The sequence below is a fragment of the Pseudochaenichthys georgianus genome, chromosome 9 (assembly GCF_902827115.2).
Source record: "Pseudochaenichthys georgianus chromosome 9, fPseGeo1.2, whole genome shotgun sequence".
Lineage (NCBI taxonomy): Eukaryota > Metazoa > Chordata > Actinopteri > Perciformes > Channichthyidae > Pseudochaenichthys > Pseudochaenichthys georgianus.
In genome coordinates this window covers 37,682,315-37,704,389 of record NC_047511.1, presented here as the reverse complement: position 1 = coordinate 37,704,389, position 22,075 = coordinate 37,682,315, and the positions used below count along the sequence as shown (strand labels likewise).

The 22,075-nt window shown below is 43.0% G+C and overlaps 1 protein-coding gene across 1 annotated transcript in view; it reads right to left on the bottom strand.

The window, feature by feature from the left end:
- Window positions 1-7,951: 7,951 nt before the first annotated feature.
- The window catches only part of ssh1a (slingshot protein phosphatase 1a), a 33,106-nt gene continuing 18,982 nt past the window's right edge, over window positions 7,952-22,075 (bottom strand). The window contains 14 exon segments of the mRNA XM_034091645.2: window positions 7,952-10,630; window positions 10,757-10,860; window positions 10,939-11,242; window positions 11,244-11,523; window positions 11,867-12,067; window positions 12,453-12,599; window positions 12,714-12,760; window positions 12,948-13,076; window positions 13,638-13,731; window positions 13,870-14,064; window positions 14,551-14,616; window positions 14,787-14,855; window positions 17,725-17,846; window positions 19,752-19,816. Coding sequence (XP_033947536.1) covers window positions 9,557-10,630; window positions 10,757-10,860; window positions 10,939-11,242; window positions 11,244-11,523; window positions 11,867-12,067; window positions 12,453-12,599; window positions 12,714-12,760; window positions 12,948-13,076; window positions 13,638-13,731; window positions 13,870-14,064; window positions 14,551-14,616; window positions 14,787-14,855; window positions 17,725-17,846; window positions 19,752-19,816 — 2,897 coding nt within the window. The 3' untranslated portion in view covers window positions 7,952-9,556.

Below are 22,075 nucleotides of genomic sequence, written 5' to 3'. Positions count from 1 at the left end.
ATGTTATTATTCTACATATCATTTAATAAGGAAAAACAATCCCGATTCTCCTGAAGAACACAGTGTACCACATGTGTATCCCCGCACCACAAGATGGCGTTATTTGACACATCCATCCACCATTGACAGAAGACAACAGCTGTATTCCATCATGCAAACTGTATTTATTCACCCTTTCTCATTCTAGTGGATAATAATAATAAACTCCCTTTATATAGCAATGTTTCTTAACAAGGTTGCAAAGTGCTAGATGAGGGTTTGTGGTGAAACTGGTTGCCCAAATTATCACGGTTAATGGAACAACATTGGTTTATTGTTTTTATATATCAATTGACTCATTCATTAACAATGTACTTGACACCCTGTTAACCTGGTATATATATATAATAGGGTTAGGGTTATATAATTTGATACTATTCTTGCAATAGGACATATTTTAACCTTACCTTTTCTCATGGATGGCTTCCTCTGAATTGCCTTGTCAGGGGATTTCTGAGCAGAGTCGAAAGCCGCCTTCATCTGTGCCACCTTCACAGAATGGCCCTGCTCCTCACACTTGACTTCATCTGACTTTGGCCGGTCGTGGTGCTGCAGCTTTTCATGCAGTTGAATGGTCTCCATTATGAGTGCTGACACAGGCTTGGATTTAGGGCTGTCTTGGGATTTATCTCTCACTGAGACACCATCATTCCCCTCTTTGCCAGGTTGTTCATCAGGCTGTTGTGGCAATGTATTTGCTTTAAGTTTCATATTAAGATCCTCCTTCATGATCTGCTGGCTTTCCTCAGAGATAACTGTGCCAGCTGCAACCAAAACAGTGTCCTCGGTGGAGTTTTTCACCTTCCTTCCCGTCACAGGTTGGGCATCTGAGCATGCAGAGCCAGATAACTGCAGATCAGCTGGGCGCTCACGGTCACCCTTTACTTGTAGAGGTGGTCTTCTGGTGTCTGTCTTCTCAGAAATAAGTACAGTGCATGAATCTGCACTTTGTCCATCCCTTTTAGTGGAGGGAGACTTTGAATCAGACCTTGATAAAGGTGCAAATGCCTCAGAAATCACAATACTCACTTCGCATGACGTTCTCTCATGTGAGACGGTTGATTGTAAGTTGTCTGAAGACAGGTTTTCTTTTATCTCCATATCCTCATTGATTGAAGCCTCTGCTGAGTTGATATTATCCCCCGCAATCTGACAATCATCTTTGGGACAGAGGGATTTTATGAGTGAGTTCTCACACAATGTGTTACCAATCACTCCAGGCTGAGATTGAAGACAATCTGAGGTTGAAGTGTCATACATCTCCGTCTGCTTCATATCCACATGAGGGTCTTTGGTTGCATGTTTGTCTTCAGCCAGTTTTTCTTTCAACCCCTTCCTGTCACATGACGAAGATGTATTTACATCAGATTGCTGGATTTTATCGGTGGATAGCTCTGTTGTTTCCTTTCTATTTCTCCTTAGTAGCTTTATCAAAATAGAACTGGGTTCAACGGCTGGCAAATCTATGTTTTGGTTCGTGGTTGTTTCAGTTGTGTCCATTTGTCGATTGGGCCCTGCAGACTCCCTTTGATCATCAGTCTCAGTGACCTTTGGTTTTGTTGAAGAGTTGAGGTTCAAAACTGGCTTCACCTCACATGCTTCCTCTTTTGTATTATTCTCTGTTCTCTTCTTTGGAGGTCTACAGTGAATGGTATCTGTCTGGTCTAATAGAGACTCTTTCTGCAGCGTGTTTTTCAAAGGATGTTGGGGATGAGCTGTAGGCGGCTCCTTCCTCGCACTCAAGCGCTCCACTGTTCCTGTGCAGAGTGTAACATCTTCCACTTCAGCCATGATGGTGCCATGCTGATTTGGTTGAACAGACAGTAACGACTCACTTCCTGCAAGATCTCCACATCTGCTCATCTTCATCCTCACAGGGTCTTCTTCAGTGTTTTCAATTGCATCACCTGAGGTAGCAGCAGGCCCAGACTCTTCATCCAACTCTTCAGCTGAGAAGTCTTCTTCTTGGATCTCCTCAAGTGGGACACTCCCCTCGTTCTGGTGCTCCATCTTGATCTTTGATGATGTTTGAAGCTGCACCTCAGTCCTCTTCTCTCTCTTGGGTTGATTGAAAAGCCTCTGTGCTCCGGCTCTTTCCTCAATCCTCACACTACTCTTTAGGTCTGTCTCCAGTGGAGCCGTCCTGCCTCCTCCTCCTCCTGCAGCCCCTCCCTGTCTCACCTCCCTTGCAGCAGAAGGACTAACCCACACATTTATGTGCTTCTCACTAGAAGGTGTTGCTGGCTCCTGGCCGCGGCTCCCATCCAGGTCCTGAGCGTCTGGCTCCTCTAGATTTGTCCTGGAGTTACCAGCCTCCTCCTCCTCCTCTTCCTCCTCCTCCTCACAGGAGCTTCCTCCCTCCATGACATCCCCTGAATGACTACCTGCCGCTCCTGAGTCAGGGCCCGGTTTAGCGTCCTCCGATCCCTCACCCAGGGTTTGTTCTCCCCCTTCAAGTTTATCCTGGTTCTGCCCCATACTGGTCTGTGGAAGAAGACATGGTGTTAACCTCACAACAAAACACTGATCTTCCCAAATCATGCCACGTATTGGCAATGTTAGCCCAGAAGAATATATTTATTTTACCTGTAGATCCTCACATGGTTATCATGTTTGAATATTGTGCTGAAAAGTATAGGGTTGCGGAACAACAAGATTATTTTAAGTTTTTGAATCCATTCCCAACTTCCAAAAATGGATTTCAAACACATTTTGGCTACAACTCCTACAAGCAAAAAAGCAACATAAATTATTGTGGAGATAAAGATTTGATTTGTATTTGTTTACAGTCTTGAAATGTAAAAACTGTGATCAATGTTTTGGGAGCATCAACACTGCAGCAGATAACAGGACTCCAACCTATTGATTACTCTTTCAAAGCATTTCAAAGTCCTATGATGGAGGTCAGAAAATCGTTTCCATGCACTTTTCTTTCATACATGTAAGTTAGATTATTGTGTTAGAATGTTTTGCAGGTTAATTCAACCAGAAGTCCAGTTATGATTATCCTTTTTGTAACCCTGCCTCTTAGAGGAACCACACCCTTGTATTAGTAACAGCAGGAGGATGGGGGATTGAACATAGGGCAAACACCTGGCTAATCTTCTTGCAGAGTTCAACTTTTCCTTGAGATAGTCTTGTTTAAGAAGTAAAGACCCACTAGACTGCAGCAGTAAGCAGAGAAAATGGGGAGACACAATGAACAATGATGTGGACCATGAGTCTGTTGCCTGTCTATGGACTCATGCCTTTCTGTGTGATAACATATGACTGCTGTTGTCTTATCATCTGACAGCCCCCACTTCTCCCAGACACACAGCTGATGTTCTCACAATGAAGGCAGCGCTGTCTTAGTAAATACACACATATTGTTTTCATGCTGTGGTATTATGAGTGAGGGACAGAGCGAGTGTGTGTAAAAAAGACGACACGACAAAAAGATAGTGTGTGAGGGCATCAATAAAGCTACAGAACACTCTGTGTGGACTCATCAAGTTGGATCACCTGGTAGATATCATCATGAAAATATCACTATTATTTGTGTAATACTTGCTTATTTTAATACTTTACCAGAACAGAACATTGGATAAAGCCTGGTTCAAAATGATTGTTTCATATTGTAAACATTTTAGAGCCAATGATTTTCAAGGTTGATTTTTAGTATCTACTTCTATCCCTACATGCATCGGAAAATACTGTCAACAGACATAAAGATATATACAAATAATCAAATTTCATCGGCTTTTAGGGTATTGTTTTACATACATTTGGTTCCTGAACACACCTAAAAAACAAAGTAAGGAAGTTGATGTATTTAGAGAAGAGGAGATATGTGGCTCAGTGAATAATAAGAAAAACACATTTGAACAAAACAGCCTTTCGAGATATGTTTTGTAGACTGCAATACATTTTGCAAGGCATTACAGGGAAATAAGGTAGAAATGTGTTACTACTACACCCAGTACAACTTGATTAGTTATATTATCTGATTGTAAAATGTGGTGTATTTGGGAGAAATCTCCAAACACAAATATAGACAAAGTGGATTAAAACACCAAAATGGGTACTTTGGATGTTCTCTTTTCACTAGTCTGAAAGGAGACATGTTATGGAATCAAAATAGGCCTAACTCCTTCTCCATTGCACGAGAAAACAAATGTTTTTGCCCTCCCTTCAGGCCGTAAAACCCTGGTAACAACTGCTCTGTTATACCGTCTCTTCCCCCCCATGAACTCCCGAGGCGGATCACTTGATCAGCATGTGCTCTGCTCCACAGCCTCAACAAACTCGGACACACAGGAATTCAAAACCAATGAACCAGGAATCTATCACCAGTTGTCGCATTTGGAAAATAAACACTTTATAATTTTTTTCTGAACTGATTAATACAACACCAGCTGGGCACAGGCCTGGCAGATCACGGCTCGCTTCTTTTACAGGGAAGACTCAGATAATATTGATCTCCTATGTTTCGGCTGTCACTTACCAGTTAGACGTGTAGCCGAGTTGTCCGCTCTCCCTCAGGACCGACAGAGTGTTCTTTGTTGGTTTTTTGCTGATGTTTAGTCCTCCCTCAAATGCACAAGCAATGGGAGCCTTATATTACATCCATGTGATGTCACAGCTCATTTGACTAATACAATCAGGGGAAACTCACTGTTGCTATTTGCTGTTTTGAGAAATGATCGTAAATAACTTGTTGATTTGCTTGTGCTACCCCCGCGACCCGACCACGGATAAGCGGGAGAGGATGGATGGATGGGTGGATTTGCTTGATTCAGGTAGCCTACGTGGAAAATTTGTTTTTGTAAATGTTTGGAGCTGACATTTTAGAAACACAAGTGGTGACCTTTTAACCTTATATCAAAATAGGGAAATACAAGTGGATGATAGTGTTAAAGCAGACTCTAAAACAAGATTGAGTACAAGGAATGTCCCATTTCTATGTTTCCCCTTACCCAACATGTTTGCATGCTGATGTCACTGTCCTTACTGCTACAGTCCAGGAAGCTACATGGTAAAAGCACGCCTGTGTCTGGGATAAATGGTGAGTAATTCTAGCCAATCTGGGTACGTCCAGGAATGAAGGAAATTATCTGAAAAATAGCTCAGACCTTATCCTTTTGTTTTTCTTGGTCTCCATAGTGACGTCCAAAACAGGATACGATACGTCCTCAGATAATAAAACACAAGTGGAGGTACGTCAGCCAATAATTCTCCAGCAGAAGAAGGGGAAGAGGGGGTTAAGAAGGCTGCTGCGCTGACAGGCAGGCAGTCCTCACATTGAAAAGTGTTACATGTCCCTAGTCTTCAGGTTGTCTAGACAAAAAGGCAATCTGTTTCTAATTAAAGACAGACTCCACAAGCTCATTGGCAAACTAATGAAGCCTCTATTTTAGCCCTGCTGTCATTTAAATGTTTTACAAGTTTACAGTAAGTCAAAACTTAGCACATGATTTTTCATTTCACATTTCAGGTCTCAGGTTTCATGCAAAAAAAATGAAAAGCAGTTTCAACTCACACACAAAACATGAAAAACTGCCTCAATGCAACGCCAACACATGCTCTATTGTACACAGGGCTAGCATTCATGGTGCCGACACGCAGTCATATAAAACAGGAGGAACAAGAGTGTGTTGCTCAAGTAATTAACTGATGTCATGCAAACAGTGACGGGAAGCAAAACGTTATAACCTCGCTGGTAGAAAACCTCCACTGCCAAAACATACATGGGGGCACGATGATGTAATTTCAGAACACACACCATCAATGTTGACTTACTACTCAGATATGCTTTCCCTCTTCAGGAAGGCCTTAAACACAGCATCCATAACATTAAGGGTCATTAACTATCCCATTTTATTGTTTGTGTTTATCCAATACCAATAGTTTTGTTAAATTGTGTTCACAAGAAAAAAAAAACGGTATATTGGGACATAGTGTCGCTGTGCGTTGATCATCAGATCAAGGGTGGCGTTGGGGAACTCCAGTTCGAAACCCGCCACTGCGTCAGGCCGTTGTGTCCTTGGGCAAGACACTTCACCCGAATTTGCTCCTGTGGGTACTGTCCACAGTACATGACCGTTACATGTATGATATGTATGATATGTATGTAATGTGTACTTGAAAAGCGCCTTGATGACTTTGAGGTGTGAAGATGGGCGGAGTGTCGCAGTGGGCTGTGCGTTGATCATCAGATCAAGGGGGCGTTGGGGAACACCAGTTCGAAACCCGCCGCCGCTGCGTCTAGCCGTTGTGTCCTTGGGCAAGACACTTCACCTGAATTTGTGGGTATTGTCCACAGTACATGTATGGGATTAGTTTTGTATCATAAAGATAAAGCAACACTTTTTCAGAATAAAGCAAAACTATGAGTTTAAAAGAAGAAAAAACTGAGTCAAGCAAAATAAAATAAATTTCAAAAATAAAACTATAAGTTGCAAACAAATCATTTGTGTAATCATGTAAACTATAAGTCTTTTTTCTTTGTTTTAACATAGGTTTTTGTTTGCAGTTCTTGCTTTTGCTCTCGCTGCAGCTTTCTCTTTTGCGCTCCCTCATTTTTTGTTTGAGATTCTGACACAAACCTCCCATGTGGGCGGGACTTTCAGGGGTGCGTCCCCATTGGCTACTCAGTTTTTGAGTGACAGCCCAGTCCTCCAGCGATTGTACAGTGCAGGCAGCTGCGGTGCGGTAGCTAGCTGAGCGTGGACAGAAGACCCCCAGAAGAACCAGCATTTCAATTATTATAATACAAGTGAAAATATATGTAAGTATTGATCATTTGTGTTGTTTGTGCTATACGTTCTGTTTCTTTATTGTGTTAAGTGAGAAGTAAAGCTGTGCTATGAAAGTTAACTTTTGCTACCTTTAGATCCATAACAATGCAAGCTAAGTAGCCTAACAGTTAGCTACATAGCTAGCAGTGAGTGAGCGTTCAGACACCCGCGCACACACTCAAACCGACTCGTGTACCTGACTCTACCAACAGGTTTTCATGATTCTGTTTAGATATGCAAGTATAAGCCATGATAGCTTATTTTATTAACACGCTAATTTGATATGAAAATCAATGGAGGCTGAGTTAACTTTGTAGGAAAACCTACCGTTAATACTTAGTAAGGAGGTCATAATATTTTTGACTCATGGCTGAAGTTAAGTTTCTCCAGCTCTCCCCAGGTTGGTAAAAAAATGCATCTCAAAATGCATCAGATTGATGCTTTAAAATATGGAATATTCAAAATGTTCTTCCGGGGGAGCATGCCCCCGGACCCCCCTAGACCTAGAGGGATAATAATCTTCTCACCTTTTTCACCCCTGACCCGTTTTCATGCCTGGTCCATGAGCTGTGTTTTATTTGTTAACTTCGTATTTTTTCATTTCCTAAAACATTTATTTCCCTCTCATATTAACAGTGTGGATCATTGAGACAGCGTGGCGTCCAGAGTCTTATCCCGTTTTCCCACTTCCTCTGAGGGGACAGCACGGAGGGGGGGCATGAAGAAAGAACTGCACCAGCTTCATCCACGCTGGCGTTACTGTTATCACTGGCTCAGTGTCATTTCATTTGACCAAATGTCTTTACATATACATTTAATAGATTTTATTATTATCCACCTTTTTGTTTTATGTCCTTTTATTTAAAACATTCTTTGAGACTTCATCTTCTGGTTCAAATTTCAACCAGTGAGGGAGCGTAAACGAGAGAGCTGCAGCAAGAGCAAAAGTCTGATCATTGAGAAAGAAGAAACAAGAACTGCAAACAAAAACCTATGTTAAAACAAAGAAAAAATACTTATTGTTTACATGATTACACAAATGATTTGTTTGCAACTTATAGTTTTATTTTTGAAATTTATTTTATTTTGCTTGACTTAGTTTTTTTTCTTTTAAACTCATAGTTTTGCTTTATTCTGAGAAAGTGTTGCTTTATCTTTATGATACAAAACTAATCCCATATACATGACCGTTACATGTATGATATGTGTGTAATGTGTATTTGTAAAGCGCTTTGATCATCTGGAAAAGTGCTATAATGAATGTAAGGAATTATTAATATGTAAAGAAATGTTTATTTTCCATAATTAACACATACAGTACATTATTTTGACAAACATAAAAAGTGCAATATGCATTCGAACTACAGCAATGTACAGTACAAAAGTTACTGCATACTTAAATATAAAAAGAAAAAGGTTACAAAACTGTGAAGTAACCTATTGTGATCGAAGCTTTCAAACTCACTGACGATTTGAGCGTATGCTTAACAGCTATGAGCCTCGCGACTTCACTGAGCCTCTTTCATTTTTCCAAAAGGTGCAAAAAAGACGTGACAGCACTTAAATACGCACATGGTTGATTGACATTATGGTTCACCTATTTTTAACAGCTTAAATGGCGTTTTCAATTTGTGGAGTCGGTTAAAGAACTTTGGTCTTTCACATTTAAAAAAAAAAAAGCACAAATGAGTTTAAAATGTTGGCAACCCTCAAGGATGAGCTGATTTAAGGTAAAGAAGGTTTGGATGCTAATGTTTGTAATCATATCTTGTCAAAAGATAACTTTAGCTTCACATACATTTTATGATTTGACTGCCATCGATCCATATTTCCTGTGACATCAGAGATGTGTTTCTTGATTTGAAGCCATGCAACGTGACTCCTGACTGTGCTCTCTTAAGAACTGTAGGGAATGATGAGGTCAATAACATTACTCATGTTATTTTGGAAGAAAAGCTTGCTTGTGTACCGGTATTCACTCGATAAAAAAAGCAGTGCAAAGGAACAACAAACTCAGAAATGTTTCTGTTCCGTTTGTCGAAAACAGTGAGCATGCCTCTGGCAAAACAAAGTCACAACCTTCTCGCTCCGATCCCATTCATTCACGCAGACTCACACAGTCACACATTAAAATACACCTCAAAACTGATTTCCTCACTTTGAATCGACATCAGCAAAATAACTGAATTAAACTCTAGCCCGTTCATGAACGCAACATGAGGTAACCATTACATTTTACAACCCTCTACGACTAAAACATAAACTGTGCGGTAAACATTTATGAAACACGTTGCTTTTGTCAAGCTCCATTGAGGGGAGTTCAGCAATGCAGGCTACCACTTTGTACCAGACAGGTTAAAAAATAATCTAAGTGCCAATGGATACCACAATTTGGTACATATCAGGTGCTCACAGCTGTGAAGTTAAAGGTTATAGAGCGTCTCGTAGCGCCTCATCCTGCAGTCCAACACAGCTCTGTGCCTCTGGTCTCATACTGTAGGTAAGGCACTTGTTTGTCCATGAATCAAACTAAGAGGTGAACTGATGGCTTTACACACTTAGATACAGCAATATGACTTTCATCACTGAACAGCAGTTTGAGAAACAACGTGGCAAAGAGAGTGTCCACTCCTCACGACAACAGTTGGCATGTTTGTTTAGTTTCCATTCATTTCTTTTGACTCTCCAGCCCTTACAGATGAGGGGATGAGTGGAGTTGATATTCTCTGCATGATGTGTCAGCTTCGGGGCTCCACTGGTAGTGATCTCTCTGGAGTGTGCATGTCCTTGCGGGGCCGGGGCAGAGCGGGGGTGGAGGGGGGGTCCCACTGCAGGCCGGGGTCTGGCTCTGGGGACAGCGAGAGGAGCAGCAGTGTCCCTGCATCGGAGGAGCAGGCGGAACACAAGTCCTCCGAGGAGAAGTTGATGCTGCCCAACTTGGCCAGCGAGTTGGAGCGCTTCAGCCTGGAGGGCACGGTGAGGCCGGACAGACGCATGCGGGTCTCGATCTCCTGTGCCCGCTGCCGCACCAGCCCGGGCTTCCCCCTCACGCTGCGCAGGCTGTCGCTGCTGGAGCTGCGAGTCAGGGTGGAGCCGTGAGGCGAGGAGGTGGGTGTGAGCAGCCCGGACCCCACCACTCCCAACAAGGCTTCGTTGCTCAGCGGCACCACCAGTGGCTCTAACCGCATATGGCATGGCGTAGAAGATTTAGGAAAGCCAGAGAACTCTTCTTCCCCCTCAGTGTGAAAAGGGCTGCTTCCTGACATTTGGCATGTGTGCTTCAGAGAAAGCGAGCTCTCGTTGGACAGACCTGAAAGTCTCTCGAGTCTCTCAGCGTGGCGGCGGACCAGCCCGGACCTCTGCAGCTGCAGCAGGGTCTCCTGTTGGTGACCCACACAGAGAGCCACAGCAAGCTTCTCTTCCTCCAAATCCAGTGTCATCAGCTCAGGGACAGCCTCCGATGCAGCTGCATATATACCTTTCTGAGTCTCGTTCTTTACTTTTATTATATCACTATTGCCTTTCGGCTCCGCTAAGTGCCGCTCATCTCTGTGGAGGAGAGCTGCAGGCGGGGGGGCAGCACAGTTGGCACAGTCACACCGAGGGCCACAAGGGCGCAGCAGTCCAACTGAAGACTTCAGGGAAGGCTTCAGGTGGCCTTCAGAAGAGGTATGGGAAAGTGGGAATGAAGCACTTGGTACTTCAGGAGGACTGGGGTTAAGGCAAAGCTTAGAAACCAAGGGTGGAGAGTCTTCTTTCAGCTTGGACCTGGAGTCACTGCAGGAGAGAGTATGGTGGGAGGAAGCTTTTCCCTAAATGAAGAAAAGAAAGAAAAAAAATGTTGGAGGTAATTGGTCTTTTAAAAAAAACTTGATTTATGTAATTGGTAACCGCATTTTCATTCTAAAATGAAGCTGTATTAGTTACCACAAACTTACATTTACGGGACGTGAGGAGCTCAAATGGTTGTTATTGTTGGAGTTTTCATTTAGGGTTGCCAGATCCATCCCGTTCCCCTCTGTGTCCACATCTTGTGTTTCCTGTGTTTCTCCTCCTCCTCCTCCTCCTCCTCCTCCTCCTCCTCCTCCTCCTCCTCCTCCTCCTCCTCCTCCTCCTCCTCCTCCTCCTCCTCCTCCTCCTCCTCCTCCATCATCTGGTTGCATGAGCACCTCCATCTCTGCCTCCTCCTTTTGCACCTCCTCCTCATCCTCCTCCTCCACTGTGCTGAACTCCAGCCTCAGCCGCAGCTCTTCCAGGGCCTCGGGGCCCCGAGAGCTGGTCTGTGCAGCGGTCCCATCGGCTGTGGGCCCTACAGGAGGGAGCGGCAGGCCTTCACGACTGTCAAAGGCCTCATCATCGAGCAGAGCGTCCCTCTCCACATCGTCGATTTCTATAAAGACTTTCTCCATGCCGATAAGGGGGGGGGCCGCGCACAGGCGTGGACGGCTCGCTATCCAGCGCTGAGTCAGAGAGCCGGCGGAAATAGTAGTTGTTGTAGGCGGGGTCGACCTCCAGGGCAACAGCCCTGCGCGGAGACGGGCACGCAGCTCCCTTATCAGACAGCGCCTCCTCGCAGCACGGAGACATCCCCGGCTCTGGGGTCAGGTGGCCCCCCTCCCCCCGACAACACTGAGACAAGCCCTGCTGCCCCTCGGACATCTCACAGTCAGCGTTTGGATGCCACAGCTTGTTGTGACGCTGTTTACTGGAAATATACAAGGAGAGCATAAGTACAAAACAGGTCCACTGAGAGAACAAACTATATACACACACACACACACACACACACACACACACACACACACACACACACACACACACACACACACACACACACACACACACACACACACACACACACACACACACACACACACACACACACACACACACACACACACACACACACACACACACACACACACACACACACACACACACACACACACACACACACACACACACACACACACACACACACACACACACACACACACACACACACACACACACACACACACACACACACACACACACACGAGCTGTACCTAGCATCCAGGATGCCCTCGTACTCGGCCAGCTGCCTCATGAAGCCTGCGTTCGGTCGTGTGATGCTCCTCTTTTGCTTGACGAAGTTGTAGGCCTTCTCTAGCGACCAGCCGAACTCCTTCATGGCGTAGGCGATGACACTGGAGGCGGAGCGACTGACGCCCATCTTGCAGTGAACGAGACACTTCGAGTGGTTCTTTCTATGGGGGAGGATTTAGTTTGCCTAAATAAATATTCACCTTTAGGTCCACAACATATCTATTTCTAATACATTTAACCACATCTTATGATTTCTCAGTCGATTTAGCTTGTTCAGTTAAATTAGTGCTACTAGTGGCTGAAAACTCAAGACAAAACTCCTAAGTAAAAGTTTTCATGCTAAAGAAAACATATTACATTTGGTTTACCTTCACAATGAGCCACTTATTCAGATAAATGATCATAATACTTTGCAACAACAGGTTGAAAAGTAATCGGAAACTTTCTAAATCGTAAACTGAGATTTTAATAACTTGACAAATGAGGATAGCTGAGAGAAACATGAGATGCATGAGCAACACGTTTTCGTTCCCTCTAAGGACTCACTTTGCTTTCACAATGAAGTTGTACGTCTCGTTCCAGTGAGCCAGCAGGTCCGTGGCGTCCTCATCGTAGACGCGGATGTTGTGATAACTGAAAGTGCCTGGAAAGAAGTTGTCTATTTCTCTGGTAATGTTGAGGATGTAGCCGACCCTGGGGAGGAAAGATAATGTTAGCTCATCAACAACATTCTTTCTTGCTCGGATCATAACGACAATATGTTTTTAGCACGTTATCTTAGCCCCTTCATAATATTAAATAAATTACCCGGACTCTTGGAGCTCCTCCAAATTAGATGCGTTCCATTCAGATCCCTAGAATCAAATGAAGAAACATATTTCTTGGATTGAGTGTATTTTCATTTCTGTTGAAGATTGTTGTTTCTCCAAAGACGGGTCAGTTCACATGGAAGCATTCTTCCCTTTGAATCTCAGTTACTCATAGGGAACTACATGTAACAGATATGTTGGTGAATGTAAGAGACAGTATGTTTTGTTTTACCAGGTAGACATGGTCAAAGATGAGTGTGGGTTTGTCCATCTGGCCCAGGATCAGCAGCATCTCATTGTCGATGAACTCTTTGTACTCCTTCAGGTTACAGTTCATGTGTTGCTCCAACTCTGTACGGATCTGACGAGACAATTACACAGTATTTGTTTATTCTTGTGTAGCGTTTACTATTGTGTTGTTGTAGATGTGAATGTCTATTCATTCTGTTTAAATCCTGTAATTGTGCACAGTTGAAGAAAAAGCTTTATCAGTGTTTCCCAAAAATGTAAATAAAGAGATTTCAATTGTAATAGAAAATAATTTGAAGTCAAAAGCAATTGCAAAGGGTATTATCAGATTTGGTGTTTTAGTCTTTTTTGCTGAGCTAGAACAGAAAATATTTGGTGATGATGTTTGACCTCATCGTTTCCCCGAAGTAGCGCTGTTGTGATTTATAATAATAATAGAGCGCTGCACCAGACTGTTTGAAAAATAGCATCGATTTCATTCTGTTATTGTTACCAAATATTTTTTGGATGATAATGTCTATCAGTTAAACCTCAATAGATCTTCAAAAGTAAAAAAAGGCAGCCCTGTAAGAGAGCAAAAATGTAAGCACACCAGAAAATAAACGCAAAGCAGTGTTATTTGAATGTGTGTGTGTGTCTCTGTGTATGTGTACTAGTACTACTGTATATTTACCTCTTTGCAGGTGATGTTCTCAAGGTCTCTGCACATCATGATGCTTCTGAGTTTGGCTTTAATAAGGCACCCTGTCCTCTCTCTTTCCGAAGGCCTACCAAAGATGAAGTCTCGTTAAAATTCCACACAATTTCAGTTGCTCCTGAAATGCAAAGCTATCTAAACAGCCGTCGAAGTGTGATTACTTTAAGTGATCACATAAAGAATCATATTGAAGTTTGTGTTGACTGACTTTTCCACAAGCGTGGTGGGTGAGTCCGGCCTCGTGATCTCCAGGTCCTTCATGGCGTTCCACTCGTTGATGCAGCTCTGCTCTGAAGCAATGCAGCTCTCGTAGTAGCCCATCCAGGTGAGAGCCATGCCGCCAGGGAAGTAGTTATACCTGCGGGACACCTCGCAGGCCTTGTGCAGCACCTGCAGGGCGGACCTACAGTGCATTTGGAAAAGATAAAGGTCATGGTTGTAGTTGATAAAAGTCAGAGTCAAACTTTGTGAGGAATTTTTAAAAATGTATATCTGTGCTAGGGGCTCAATGCACTTCAGAATCAGAATACCTTTATTAGTCCCACAGAGGGGACATTTACATTGGTACAGCAGAAAAGAGCCAAAGACAGCTTATTGTTACTAAGAAACATGCATAAAAAAGTACTAAAGATACAAAAATTACAATAAAAAAAGTTACACAATTTACAAAATACACATCCTGTAACAGTTCTGAGGATTTAGCAGCCATGTATATATTGCACATATTGCACTTCTCTGCAGATGCATTTTCAAGTCAGCAGGTGGCAGGATGACTCAGCGTTGCCTCACACAGTTGCAAATGTGTTTATCAGAAGATTTATTGTGGTGTGTCATGAAGCTACATTTCTTCTGACAGCCACTGTGGCTCCAGAGGTTGCTTGTTACTCACCACATAGCCTGCACTGACACGGGTTTGAAGACATGAGTCCGAGTTGCCGTGTTCACAGTGAAACCCCTGAGGAGCAAAGAAAACAGATGGTCATTCCCCTGAGCACAGTGCAGCTCTGTGCGTCTCGTTTCATCTCGACAGGCAGGTGTAACTGCAGTGCTTGGTAAAAAAAAAAAGGCAATATCACTGCTGGGTTAAATGCTGCAGCGGGGCTCAGACTGACAGAGAGAACTCACCCATCTCCGTCCAGATGGATCTTTGTGTCACTCCACAGAGGCAGCGCCATGCCGATCGAACAGCTCTTACTGTCAGAGGAGAGAAAAATAAATAACAGGCGAACACAAGGACAAAATGCCATGTCATTTTCCACAGTGTTGAGGTAATTGCTATATTCTTAGATTACTTAATGAATATCAGTGACTCTAAAGTGATCCTCAGGGACACATGTAATGGCAAGATAACATTTTAATTGCTGCTATTTAACATACAGCATCCTGTCCTGAGCAGCCCTGCAGGGAACACATCAGGTGACATTTACTTTGGTTTTCTGTTGTGTGTCTACTGTCTAGGTAGCCGGTGCGTTCGTCTGGGTGGGCGGGGTTTCTTTACTTACATACCTATTTTTTTTCATTCTTTTCTGTCTTGTTTTTCGTCTACTTTGTTACATTTCAAATGGGGAAGGATGGTGTCTGTATACGCTTTGTGTATTCACTAATTACCTTCAAAATGTATTTGTATATTCACCAATAATTCTTATACTAGTATACCAGCCAATAAAATGTTCAAACAAAACCAAATACTTTCTTACATTCGTTGCCCCCTGTTAGCGATCAAACTAGGAATATTGATTTTTTTTGAACATGCTTAAGCAAGACCATTTCTAATTGTGTCTAGTTTATATTCTATGATGTTGATATTCTAATAATATATATTGTTATTAGCAAATGTCTTAACTACAGTAACGTTGTTTAGCGTATTTCCATGTAGGAGTGACATTAACTGCAATTTATCCAGAATCAAATTGTTGAACTGCATATATTTTCAGCAGATGTCATAATCATCCACCTGACTTAAAAACCGTTGTACTGTTGATTTCTACAATAAACACCATCATGTGGTGCGGATGGAGGAGATTCAATGTCATTTGCAGACTGGGGAAGACAAAAAATCAAACACTACTGTTACTTTTTCTGATTGTACAGTGCATGTTTAGGAGCTCCAGTCAACTAGAAACACAAAGCAAATTAAAATACTAATTAATTAATGAATAGACCATTAGTTTAATTTAACAGAATGGCAAACAGCGATCATAGAGCCCCCATACATATAGAGTTAACTTAAAGTCAACTTTATTGTCAATCTTTCAGTTTGTGTGTACGGACAGAGATCAAAATTCCGTTTTCCACAATCCCGAATACAAAAACAAATAAATATAAAAATATGTGTGCAAATATGTACAGTATATAGCTATATATACACAATCAAAGACACATGTATACATACAGTGGGGCAAAAAAGTATTTAGTCAGCCACCAATTGTGCAAGTTCTCCCACTTAAAAAGATGAGAAAGGCCTGTAATTTTCATCCTAGGTACACATCAACTATGAGACAAAATGAGAAAAAAAAAAATCCAGAAAATCACATTGTCTGATTTTTAAAGAATTTATTTTCAAATTATGGTGGAAAATAAGTATTTGGTCAATAACAAAAGTTCATCTCAATACTTTGTTATATACCCTTTGTTGGCAATGACAGAGGTCAAACGTTTTCTGTAAGTCTTCACAAGGTTTTCACACACTGTTGCTGGTATTTTGGCCCATTCCTCCATGCAGATCTCCTCTGGAGCAGTGATGTTTTGGGGCTGTCGCTGGGCAACACGGACTTTCAACTCCCTCCAAAGATTTTCTATGGAGTTGAGATCTGGAGACTGGCTAGGCCACTCCAGGACCTTGAAATGCTTCTTACGAAGCCATTCCTTCGTTGCCCGGGCGGTGTGTTTGGGATCATTGTCATGCTGAAAGACCCAGCCACGTTTCATCTTCAATGCCCTTGCTGATGGAAGGAGGTTGTCACTCAAAATTTCACGATACATGGCCCCATTCATTCTTTCCTTTACACGGATCAGTCGTCCTGGTCCCTTTGCAGAAAAACAGCCCCAAAGCACGATGTTTCCACCCCCATGTTTCACAGTAGGTATGGTGTTCTTTGGATGCAACTCAGCATTCTTTCTCCTCCAAACACGTCTAGTTGAGTTTTTACCAAAAAGTTCTATTTTGGTTTCATCTGACCATATGACATTCTCCCAATCCTCTTCTGGATCATCTAAATGCTCTCTAGCAAACTTCAGACGGGCCTGGACATGTACTGGCTTATGCAGGGGGACACGTCTGGCACTGCAGGATTTGAGTCCCTGGCGGCGTAGTGTGTTACTGATGGTAGCCTTTGTTACTTTGGTCCCAGCTCTCTGCAGGTCATTGACTAGGTCCCCCCAGTGTGGTTCTGGGATTTTTGCTCACCGTTCTTGTGATCATTTTGACCCCACGGGGTGAGATCTTGCGTGGAGCCCCAGATCGAGGGAGATTATCAGTGGTCTTGTATGTCTTCCATTTTCTAATAATTGCACCCACAGTTGATTTCTTCACACCAAGCTGCTTACCTATTGCAGATGCAGTCTTCCCAGCCTGGTGCAGGTCTACCATTTTGTTTCTGGTGTCCTTTGACAGCTCTTTGGTCTTGGCCATAGTGGAGTTTGGAGTGTGACTGTTTGAGGTTGTGGACAGGTGTCTTTTATACTGATAACGAGTTCAAACAGGTGCCATTAATACAGTTAACAAGTGGAGGACAGAGGAGGCTCTTAAAGAAGAAGTTACAGGTCTGTGAGAGCCAGACATCTTGTTTGTTTGTAGGTGACCAAATACTTATTTTACCGAGGAATTTACCAATTAATTCATTAAAAATCCTACAATGTGATTTCCTGGATTCTTTCCCCCCATTCTGTCTCTCATAGTTGAAGTGTACCTAGGATGAAAATTACAGGCCTCTCATCTTTTTAAGTGGGAGAACTTGCACAATTGGTGGCTGACTAAATACTTTTTTGCCCCACTGTATGCACACATTAAGACCTAAAGGCACAACAATCAATATATACAAAATAACAGTCACTTCACTCTGACCTGTCTTTGCTGGTGAAGTCGATCCCCAGCATGATGTTCTCCTCTGTGTCTTGTCGCCCACTGGTGTAGACCACCACCATGTAGCGCACCCGGTCAGACCACGATGTCTCCAGACGCACCGCCTGCATGAGAACACACTATTTAACTACAAATACAAAGCCAGACCTTTTCGGCTAAGAGTAAGAAATCCTGTTTCCTGTTGTTGCCTGAGAACAGCCACCAAAGAAAACGACATTCAATTACCGCAGTATTTATGGAAGAGGCCATAGGACTGTTAAACACCTGAACTTTTGAAAGAACATCCATAACATGGATTGGGGACTAAGGATTGCACCACTGCTTTTTGCAGATGATGTGGTTCTGATGGCTTCATCGGTCTGCGACCTTCAGCACTCACTGGATCGATTCGCAACCGAGTGTGAAGCGGCTGGGATGAGGATCAGCACCTCCAAATCTGAGGCCATGGTTCTCAGCAGGAAACCGATGGACTGTCCACTCCAAGTAGGGAATGAGTCCTTACCCCAAGTGAAGGAGTTCAAGTATCTCGGGGTCTTGTTCTCGAGTGAGGGATCAATGGAGCGTGAGATGGGCCGGAGAATCGGAGCAGCGGGAGCGGTACTGCAGTCGCTTTACCGCACCGTTGTGACGAAAAGGGAGCTGAGTCAGAAGGCAAAGCTCTCTGTCTACCGGGCCATTTTCGTTCCTACCCTCACCTATGGTCATGAAGGATGGGTCATGACCGAAAGAACGAGATCGCGGATACAAGCGGCCGAGATGGGTTTCCTCCGCCGGCTGGCTGGTGTCTCCCTTAGAGATAAGGTGAGAAGTTCGGTCATCAGGGAGGGACTCGGAGTTGAGCCGCTCCTCCTTCGCGTCGAAAGAAGCCAGTTGAGGTGGTTCGGCACCTAGTTAGGATGCCACCTGGGCGCCTCCCTAGGGAGGTGTTCCAGGCACGTCCAGCTGGGAAGAGACCAAGGGGTAGACCTAGGACCAGGTGGAGGGATTATATCTCTTCGCTGGCCTGGGAGCGCCTTGGGATCCCCCAGTCAGAGCTGGTTGATGTCGCCAGGGAAAAGAAAGTTTGGGGCTCTCTGCTGGAACTGCTACCCCCGCGACCCGACCACGGATAAGCGGGAGAAGATGGATGGATGGATGGATCCATAACATTCATCTGTTTGCAACTTATATCAATATTCCAATTACTTGTATATAGACTATTCTGCACTATTTTATCCGGTTGATTGTGTTGCACTGTGGGAGGAGCCTGTGACCTAAGATTTTCATTTTCATAACTAAACTGTAGCTATGTGCAAATGACAATAAAAGCATTGAATCTTGAAAAGAGTGTTTCTGAAAGGTAATTACTTTAGGTATAAACATGCATTCATTGTGTTGAATAAAACACCAGTCATTCAGTATCACACTTCACTTGGTGGGTTGAACAATACTTAATTTAAATAATGCAAGGTGAGGCAAGTGTGTGCTTTTCATTCCCAGTCAACATAAGAGTTTGAAAATCTGATTGTAAAAAACTGCAAATACCGTAGAGAAGCGAAAACCTTTAAAGCACCGACTCTGCTAAATCTGTGCCTAACAAAGTGTCAACAATTTTTTTGAAGTTATAAGGGAACCGAGTCCCCAGGATGTAAGAAAGAACAGAGCTGGTGAACATACCATGTAATAACTGAGCTTTACACACACACACACACACACACACACCATGGAAACATTTGGTAATGCTCTCCTGAGTGCGTTCAAACCTGCTCTCATGAGCTAATAATTACAGTGAACAAATGAGCACACAATAAAATGCATACTGGAGGGTTTGTAGTGCCAGGTTATTAGTCATAGGCCTGTGTGTGTGTGTGTGTGTGTGTGTGTGTGTGTGTGTGTGTGTGTGTGTGTGTGTGTGTGTGTGTGTGTGTGTGTGTGTGTGTGTGTGTGTGTGTGTGTGTGTGTGTGTGTGTGTGTGTGTGTGTGTGTGTGTGTGTGTTTTGATGTATGCATATACTTATGTTGTCTCTCACCAGTTTGATTCGGTCCTCCGAGCGAAGGATGTTTATCATCACCTGTAAGTGTTGAGGTAAGTCGCCTGTTGAGGAAGATAATAAAGAAATACATGTTCCATGACGATCACAAACGTACAAACTGACACTTTTTCACTTGAAAGACACATTTACTATATTTCCTCTTTACAACACTGATATTAATGAAAACATAATACATGCTGGGGCGACAATAAACTTGTATAATTAAAAGCATTGCTGTAGTGAAGTGCAGATAAGTGTTACAATGCACTCTTGTGTTTAACAATAAAACCATTTTCCTGGAGACATTACTTAAAACATGTTTTTATATCAGCGGGCATTTGTTGAGGCATTTTAGAAGTGACGATTGATAATAAAACAGGGCGTGGATGTGGACCCAGAACAATGCAGAATATCAGCTGATGGAGATCCAACTATGTTGAAATATGTCAACAGGTAGACGGATCACGTCACCCTGACTGTTTTTATAACAGCTGCTGACATGAAACAGAAAGTGCCCGCAGCAGCAGGTCATGACTCACAATACCGCTGCATGTATTCTCAGTAAAATCAAAGTTTAAACGTGTTTAATATTTCTCCAGAATGTCTTTCGTCATTTTCTCTTCTTTCTGGGTCCATGTCTTAACATAATGCATCTGTTTTTGCATTAAGGATTGAAAGTGTTTCAAAGTTCTTTATGTTTATGATAAAATCAGCCTAAGGACGATTGCTTTGATATAACTTAACAATGCCTGACTTTAGGTTACACACACAAAAACAGATGTTTGGCAAACTGATTAAAATGCATCTTTAAAGGAATGGTCCACTCATTAGATAATTAATCAAAACTTCAGTATTTAGTGAAACATTATGTTTAAACCATACCCTGAAGAAATCGGCGATATTCCCCGGTAAATAATGATTTTATAGCTCTTTTTTATCAAAACCTTTATATTCCGTCTGGCCGCCGCCATTTTTGCCATTTTCAGTAGTCACGTGATGGTCGTGACGTCATCCATGCGTTCACTTTGTCAACACACGGAAACATGGCTGAATATTTGAGTTCGGACTCGTCAGCAGAGGAAGAAGTTTTGATGTTTTATCAGTATGACAATACGACACCCTCTGTCCGTAGACCCTCACATCGTACAAGGAAAAACTTCCGAAGAAAACCCACAGTTTAAAGGGAACATAGGAGAAACCTCAGGGAGAGCAACAGAGGAGGGATCCCTCTCCCAGGACGGACAGATGTGCAATAGATGTCGTGTGTAAATTGAAGAGATAATACATTTGCAACATAGGTAGTCCAGATGTTTGGAAATGCATGTGTGTATAATAGGAAGATGATATAAGATACTATATGTATGCATGTAGTACCACCCTTGCTAGCGATTCCCTCTCTAGTTTAGCATACTCAGCTTCGTTGTCCCTGGCCATAGAATCACGATTTTAAGGGGCCGGAAAAAACTGGGGGAAAATACACACTAGTCGGTACTACGCTATATGGAAAGGCCACCAAAAACTGTCCTGGCCTGGACGCTAAAGGACGTTAAAACGGGACTAGCCGCTGCAATGGAAATGCGCTATAACATACCTTATTCTTACTCCGAGCACTACTTCTGCTCCTCCGTCGCTTCACACTTGCAGAGGGCGATTTCTCAACTGGCCGAACTGGTGTCCTGGTCGGTGATGACACCAGAAAGACCGATGGTACTGCATCTCCATTAAGTAATGGTTGTTCCATAAATCCCATGTTATGTTTTATCATACTCTCAGAGTAGTCGTCCGGAAATTTGAAATGTTCGCTGCATACATGAGCCTGTGAATCTTTCGGTTCAGGGCTGGAGTGACTTTCGCTGTTGGGACTCGGGTTTGAGTCCAGCATGAACTTTTTTGTTATTTTCATGTCGATGGACACTGAATATTATGTAGTTTGAATAGAAGATTCCTAATATTGTTTGCCGAGACCAAGATTAATGACCCATCAGCATTTTAAAGTCTAAATATCCCTGCACATGCAGCAATGACATTTCTGCTGCTATCTTTGCAAAACGAGTTAACAGTCACATTTGGTCTTCCTGCTTATCTTTCTTACAGTGCAGACGCTTTTCTGCTTGCTCCTGCCTCTGCTTACTTTTTATGCTGATTTTCCTATTCTTATTCTCTGAAAACTTCGAGCAGCGGCTCCTGGACATTAACCTATCACTGGGACAGTTCATCTTCGTAAATAGACGGAGGTTTTCAGCCATATTTCAACATTTTTACAGCGACCCCAGTCTTACAGTAGCGTGGCCTAGCAACAGCTAAAGCCTGGTAGGCTACTG